Source organism: Zonotrichia leucophrys, chromosome 4 (assembly GCF_028769735.1).
Source record: "Zonotrichia leucophrys gambelii isolate GWCS_2022_RI chromosome 4, RI_Zleu_2.0, whole genome shotgun sequence".
NCBI classification, from domain to species: domain Eukaryota; kingdom Metazoa; phylum Chordata; class Aves; order Passeriformes; family Passerellidae; genus Zonotrichia; species Zonotrichia leucophrys.
Window position 1 is genome coordinate 43,860,584 of NC_088173.1, and position 7,879 is coordinate 43,868,462.

At 46.8% G+C, this 7,879-nt stretch overlaps 1 protein-coding gene across 1 annotated transcript; it reads right to left on the reverse strand.

The window, feature by feature from the left end:
• Positions 1–3,970: 3,970 nt before the first annotated feature.
• LOC135447373 (alveolar macrophage chemotactic factor-like) lies at positions 3,971–4,891 on the reverse strand. The gene is made up of 4 exons (XM_064712309.1): positions 4,837–4,891; positions 4,571–4,697; positions 4,411–4,494; positions 3,971–4,058 (listed from the first exon to the last, which is right to left on the reverse strand). Exons 1-4 carry the CDS (start codon positions 4,889–4,891, stop codon positions 3,971–3,973), a joined length of 354 nt encoding a protein of 117 aa, XP_064568379.1.
• Positions 4,892–7,879: the final 2,988 nt, after the last annotated feature.

The window sequence follows — 7,879 nt, forward strand, 5'->3', positions numbered from 1 at the left end:
CTATATAAAAAGAATTGTTACTACTTCTAGTAGGAATAGGTATTATTGTCTATCACTTATTTCGTAATATGGAAACTGCTATTTCAGATAAATCAGATTGTTTCTACTCGAAAACATGCATGAAAAATAGGTCTAAATGATCCAGTAATATTTGTGAATGGCATTATAAATGTTTATCGCTGTTTTTTTCTGTTATTACTTTCTAAAATCATTGTTTTTCTAATGCTATTTTCATTGTTATTACTTTGTAAAAGCAGTACCAGAACCTTTGTGCCGCTTTCGGTCCCTCACCCAAACACTGATCAAATGCTCCTCGGCGTCCCCTCAGGCGTTTCCCGCCCTTTTCGCCCGCCCCGCGCTTGCCGCCTCAGCGTGAGGGGGACGAGGAGGGTGAGGAGGAAGGAGCGAGGAGGAAACCTCCCCGGTGGGGGCCGCGTAGCTGGCGGCGCTGCGAGGGGCGCTGCTGGCGCTGCAGCCGGCCCGGGGCTCCGGGAGGAAGGCGAAGGAAGGTTCGCCAGCCTCTCAGCGGCGCCCAGGCCGGGAGCAGCAGCGCGGAGCAGAGGGAGAAGAGCCCTGAGGAGGCCGCAGCCATGTCGGCCGCACCCCACAGGTGGAAGCCACGTTGCTTGGGGACAGACCGAGAGATCCAGGTGGCGGCTGAGGGACGGGAGATGCTGAGGGACGGGCGGGGCTGAGGGCGGGAGAAGCTCATCCTTAAGGTAAATCTCCGCAGTCCGTAGGGGAGCTTTAAGAAAACCTGTCTGCTATTTCTTTTTCGTGACAAGCCGTTTCTGCAGAGGGCAGAAGAATCTGCTTTTTATTTCTGTTGAAACCCTTGAAGTGTAGCGCCTTCATTTGAAATGTGTTCAGCCGCTTTAATCAAATAGTAGTGGTGAAAACCCCTAAGCTCTATAATAATTGTTGCTGTCTTGGAGGGTGATAGCTTCTGAATGTGCTCTTTTTGTATGGAAGAGAATAGTGAGCTCAGGTCCACGGAACAAGGTGTTTGGCTGGGTTTTTGCAGAAGTGTTCCTCTATTTTTGATGTTAAATGGAATATATTTTTCAAGGACTTTTCCTGCCTTCCTAGAGAGGTCTTTACAAACGACTGACATGTTATTCAGATGGTGACAATCATAATTTTTGATTGTCATAATTTTACCCTTGTGAGTAAGCATGTTTATTTTCACCAAGAAAGCATTTGGCTCCATGGTCTGCAGCTATTGAAAACTAAGCAATTTTCTAGTCATTCCTTCCAATATTTTAAAAGTGTTTTCAGTTCATCAAGCTCATTACCAGTTAGCACAAAATATGCTATTTACTCAAAGCTGGAATTTTACATGAAAATCAAACACTCTTTTCAATTCCAGGGTGAAAAACACACAAACAGCCAAAAAACCCAAACCAGCCAACCAAAACAAAAACCCAAACAATTTCAAGTGTAAATCATAGTTTTAAGTTGCAATGATAGGCTTACTGTGACTTTGTACATTTGACTTACCTACAGTCACTTATGTGAATCCCTTAGAGTGCTGTGAAGATTAACTTTATTCATGCTTAATATCTTGACAATTTCAAAGAACGGATGATAACACTTCTTGGACCTCATGAGGACTTTAAAAACCTGGGAGGCTTTTGATGTGTCCTGTTTTACCAGCATTTTTTCTTGGGCAATGTACTTTCCTGCTGTAAACAGGGAGGCAAAAATCCAGAGTTGCACAAGATTCTTCCATTGCTGTTTTAGTCTATTAACTTGCATCTGAAGAAAAACATATGACATAGAGCACAAGGGAAGAACTATAGAAGTTTTTACTGAGCCATGGCTTCCAAAAAAAGAGCATATTAAATAGGCATCTATTGCTGCTGGTAAATTATACTTTTCAGTTTTTGAAAGAATCTGGTTATTGTTAGTGTTTTGGTCACGGTCTTTGGTGTGTACTAGGCAGGGAAAGTGAAAAATCTGCCCTGGGATTTTGCAAATGTCTGCTGCTCTGGTAAAGTGAATCTGTGTGTAGCTCTGTCTGGGCTGTTCCTGAGACAGACATGGTGTAACAGGGCAATGTGGTCATTTCAGACAGACACCATTCCCAGGGGGAAAGCCATCATGTGTGCAGACACACTGGAGTTTGCTGAGAGGTGGCCAGGGCAGGCAGGTCTTTCTCAAGGTTCTGAAGAGGGAGCAACAGTCTCAGGTCACCTTTAAATGGCAGGGGAAAAAATTCACCTTTTTATTTTTGCAAGGAAAAGAATGTGCAAGGAAATTCACAAGGAAACAGAAGAACATTTCATGCTCTCTACTCATGGGTGTGTCAAAGAGACAGATTTCCATATTACCTTCATTTGTCTGTCCCGTGTTCTGGGGATGAGCCAGCTTTCCTCAGGTGTCACAGGAGAACACTCATGACTGCCCCATGCCAGCAAGGCCACCATGTGGGTGTGCTTTCAGATAAGGTTTTGTCGGATTTCATGTGGATTTCATGTGGATTTCATTTCAGTAGATTGGTCACTAAACAAGTAGTACCATGTACCTAGTGACAGAAGAGATTGTTTGTCCTGGAAATGTGCACTGAGGAATCCAGACAAGGGAATTCTTGGCTTTCAGAAGTGCCAGAGATCCTTGTTACAGCTGGGACCCAAACCATTTCTCTTCTGGAAACAAATTTACTGTTGCAAACTTTTACTGTTTCCTACCATAGCAAACATTGTTAACTCCTTCCCACCCAGCAAAATGCCTTTAACTTTAAACACAGCCAGCTTCAAGGTGGGCTGGAGAACAGAAGAATGGAAATTCCTGCAGATTGCAGGGGTGGGCCTGGGTTCCATTCATCCGTCCTGGGGTTAATCTCTCTTCATACCAGCAGCTCAGGTCAGCTTCACATCAGAGGGTTTGAGTAATGTGCCTCTGAATATAGAAACGCGTTTGCTTGGCACAAAGTGCCCCTGACCCTTCAGAGGGAGCTGCTCTGCAGGTGTGTCCAGGAATCCCGGGGTACACAGAGGTCGCTGCTTCTCTGCATCCCACTGGCCCAACTGACACCGGTACACAGCTCCAGTTAACATGGAATTCACAAAAACATTTTTATTGCATTATATATTTCATTACATTATCATGAGAAATCCACCTCTTTACATACAATTTTCCAAAGCAGAATAATGAATATTAGTTATTCTTTATGAGTCATGACACTATGTCATACGAGTAGACATAAAATGTCTAAGTCTCTCCAGAACATTTACTGTTCCTTTAGATCTTGTGCATAAATACCAAATATTGTAATGTAAACTCATTTTAAAACAAACCAGCTAACCAACCTCAACATTATCTGGTTAAAACCCAAACCAGCCATGGCACAAACCCCCACAATTTCATAGAAATTATTAAATCCTTCTAAGTATTGAATAGGAGAAAAAGACTTCAAGGGCAAAATTTGTGATTTCATTAGACAGCACATTGTGCAAAAAGGTCCAAGGCATTCTGTATTAGAGGCTGGAGAGTTGGAGTAGGAAAAAGAGATTCAGCAAAACATTCTTGCCTGAACCAGGTTTTATTCCCATGTAATCCTGGACAGGCACTGCAATGTTAAGTGCCAGCCAGCACTCTTGTTACTCCTGATGCAAGGATATCGGCACAATCCATTCAAACCTCTCCTGTCACACTCTCTGCAGACCTTTACAAAATCATCTTCATGATGCATTCATCTTCTTTTCAGATATCAATATTTTATAGGAACTTATTGGCAAACAGAATTTGGCAAGAAGGAGTTTGCACAAAGGTGGAGCAAGTTCTGAGAAGGCTGCTGAGAGGTGTCCAGCAAAGTTTCCACTGTCTTATCAAATGGATTCAATCATTTTGTCTCAGTCAATAAAACCATACAGAGGATTAGGCAATAACAACTATGAGGAGAGGGAATGAAACATAGAACATCTGATCTACAAATCCATCAAAACTAGAGAGTTGAGCTATTGTGTCCTCACAGCATCTGTTTCCTGGGATCTTGTGGCAAACAGGTAACTTCATTCCGAGGAGTTCCTTCCCTCATGCACAGCTTGTTGGCTGAGCTGCAATAGGTAGAATTCAAATTGTAAAGCCCACTAGGAAGTTTTTCCATAAGTTTTTTTTGCATACACCAGATAATAAATCGCATAGGGTGTGTGGAAAAGATGCCTGATGGTGATGATGGAACGTACTGTGGCTGGATTTGCAATTAATCAGGCATTTGTTGTGGATACTCTCCCTGACAGCCTGCTGGGTTGTCTCTTCCCCAGCACAGAAGCCACTTTCTGGACATATTTTTGGAGTAACTAACCAGATTTCCTCACAGGAATCAATAACAGAATGTGGCTCGTTATTCTTGGGTTTAAGAAGGTAAGTTTGGTCCCAAGCTCTGGTGACAGCTGGCCCGGCACGTACCTACGGAGGATCCTGGTGACCAGGAGCTTGACCCAGGGAGCGACGGGGTCCAGACAGATGGTCAGTCCCTTCTTCGTCGTGGCTCTGCGGGCGAGACAGGGAGGGGGTGAGGCTGGGGCCGGGCTCGGGGTTGGGGTTGGGGCCGGGGCCGGGCACTTACATGACCTCGGGCACGGCGCAGTGCGGCCCCTCGGCGAGGAACTCCAGGCGGGCCAGGCGCCGCGGCGGGATCACCTCGGACACGGTCCGCACGCAGCGGCAGCGCAGCTCCCCGGCCAGCGGCGCACCTGGCAGGCGAGAGGAGCCTTCTGAGCCTCGGCTCCGGAGTCCCCGAAACCCCCCGGCCCCCGGACGGGCCCGGCCCCCCGCGCACCCCTGCCGAGGCCCGGCCGCGGACGGATGGGTAACCGCGGCTCGGTCGCTTACCCTGGCACAGAGCGGCGGCGGCCAGGAGGAGGAGGAGAGAGAGGTACGGGTTCATGGCTGGTGCTGGCGGCGGAGAGGGTGCAGGAGCCGGCGAGGCGGCCCCCTTTCCCTCCCGTGCTTTTATTCCCGGCCGGGAGCTGCCGGGGAATTTCCCGGAGTGTAGCCAGAGGGCAGTGCCCCGTTGGCCCCTTTCCACCGGTGGGTGTATGCAGCTAAAGGAGCAGGGCGGAGAGAGAAGAGCGGCCGTTCCCGGCACAGCGGCTGCTTTAGGTCCGGGAGCGAGGGAAGTGTGGCACTGCACCGTCCCGAGAACCGCCCAGCGTCTGCTGGGACCCCATTCTCCGAAAGGAGCGGCGGCTTTTTGTGGGGGCTCTCCGTTAGCTTGCAGGGTGCAGGGTGCTGCGCCAAAGGGGAATTTGGGTTCTGGAGGCTGCCTTGCTGCCGAGCCATGTGCAACCGCCCACTCTTACTCAGTGGGCATTGTTCTCCTGAGCACCCCTTCATTCACCTAGTTTTTGAAAACACTTTTTTCCTCGGATTTCCATATGTACACTCTACTACTGACAGCCTTCTGTTCCACTCCTTCACATACAGAGGTCACTCTCTATCTTCATTCCTGTCAAGGCATTTTGCTGAGTTCAGTTATAAAGAAGCAAAATGATACAGGTTTTCTACATTTCATTTACACACAGGTTTAGATCACTTAGATTACTTTCTTTTGTAATAAGTTTTAGTACAAAATAGAATATTGCACTTTATTTGTCTTGGTTTTGGGGTGGTTTTTTTTTAGCAAATCTGTTTTCTTGCACAGACTTTTGTGAGCATGAGTGGGGTTCAGCAAATCAATTTGTTCCAGGATCAGTCAGCCGTGTGTGTCTTGCCCCATTTGCCTGAATGCCTTAGATTAGATGAACTGTCTGAGAACAAAACCAAGTCAGGACCCAAACCAGATAAGATACAGTGTATAAAGCAGTCCTGAAAAGGGATTAAGGAGATAGCAAGCTGATGGGACACAAAGACTCTCATTCCTGGGCTCCATCATCTACAGCTCAGCTGTTTCATACAGCTACTGGCTTAGTTCCTCAGGAGATCAGCCCTGCAGGAAGATTTTATGTCACAAGCAAATGGTGATTGACCCATGTTGTCAGGAAATATCTAATGACTAGTTTGGACCCCTATCCAGATGCAGTTTGGTAACTACATCCTTGGGAGCATCTGGCTTTTAGCTTGGTCTTAAAAGGAAGCTACATGGTCTGCTTAGGGGTAGCCACTAATTAGAAACCTTCACTGAGATCCTTTGAGATGATGGAGGTGGAATCACCATTCCCTCCAGGTTATAGCCACACAAGCCTTGGACTGGGAGTTCCCCATATGGTTGTCCCAAGGAAGTGCCATGTTCTTTGCAGCAAGAAGGATTTGCCCAGCTGCAGCAAACTGAGGCAACAAGCAGGTAGGATGGTGCACAGTCTGCTCCGGGTCATTGCAGTTATCCTTGGCAGATCCAGCTCAGAGTGATGTGGGGAGCAGATCCCTCACTGCCACTCGTGCGCAGTCAGATTACACACTGCTCTGGACAGTACGCATGAGTAAGGACAGCTTACGTGACGGCACTTGGCTTTATGCTTGCATGACTGCTAACAAGAACTGACCCATCAGCCTCATTCCACAGTGGTTACTGCTGAGGAAATTCCAGATGTCTCCTGGGGTCTGGAGTGTGAAGCTGTTTTTAGACGGAGCAGCAATGTGTGAAACTCTGCGGCCAGCTCTCCCTGAGAGCAGCAGCCAGGTCATGGACATGCTGCGGTGCAGCAGATGGTACAGAGCCTGGTCCTCTGACTCAGGGCTTGCACAAACAGGCCTGGAACAAGGGAAATGGTTGTCTCTGGGGCTATTTCAACATGCAAGACCATCTGCCTGAGCAAGGCTTTGTACCTGCAGACTTCAGATTGCTTCTAGCTCCCTTCTGTGGGGAAATGTGAGTAAGGTCTCTTCAGTCTAGATGACAGCAGCAACAAGGCTGAGCTGCAGAGTAATTCTCTTCAATTGTAACTTTTGCCCTGTTTCCCTTCACCACCTTTGACAAAATGCCTTTAGCAAGCACAGAAAAGATAGGGAACAGACAGCATCACTTCAGAAAGCTGAGTTTTCCCTGCCTGCTGCCCTCTTTCATTACAGATGTTTGCCATGCACTGAGTGCAGGTGGAACAAATAGAATCGTGAAATGGCTTGAATTGGAAAGAGACTTTGAAGGTAATTTTGGATTAAGTTTAAATTAGTTATTTTAAGTTGTGGTGTCAGTGTAGCTGGGACAGAGCTCACCACAAGGTTTGTATTTGCCTCACTGAAGTTCCCGTTCAACTCACCCAGCTCTTTAGCAGAAGCTGTTGTGTGAAGATACGCCAGGATTCTGTGATTCTGTGAAATCTCTCAGTGTCCTTAGCCTGGGTCTTGGGGTTACTGGGACACAGAAAGCACTCCCAGCTCAGGCAGGCCCTGAATAGGTACATAAAGACAATAAACCTTATGGCTCAATTGCCTTCACATTATCCAGTCCTTAATTCATTACATGCAGGAAATGATTTAGCTCCTTTGTTTCAGTCGTTGGCTGTGTGCCTTTCCACAGCAGGTATTTATTTGGCTTGGCACCTGTAGTGGGAGCCATTCACTGGCAGCAGGCCCAGGAGAGCTACAAGACAATTAAACAAGAGATGTCTCACTTCAACAAGTGAGGACTTCTCCTAAGTGCACGAGAATTACCTTGGAGGAGGTGTCCCACATATAAGACTAAGGTCAACTTTGATCATGGCCTAGAAACCATTTAACATGGCCAATCTCTGAAGGAGCAGTCTTATTTCCTCCAAGGTTTTTATTAGGAATTATTTATGTTCTGATCTGTAAAATGCTGACACTGCTACATAGTACAGACTGAAGTCAGAGGGTATGGACTGCTGATATCCTCTCATCTTCATTATGTTACCTTTTTTACCTATAGCAGTATGTTTCATAGCATTCCCTGTCTGTATGAGGTGCTGCTCCCTAGCAC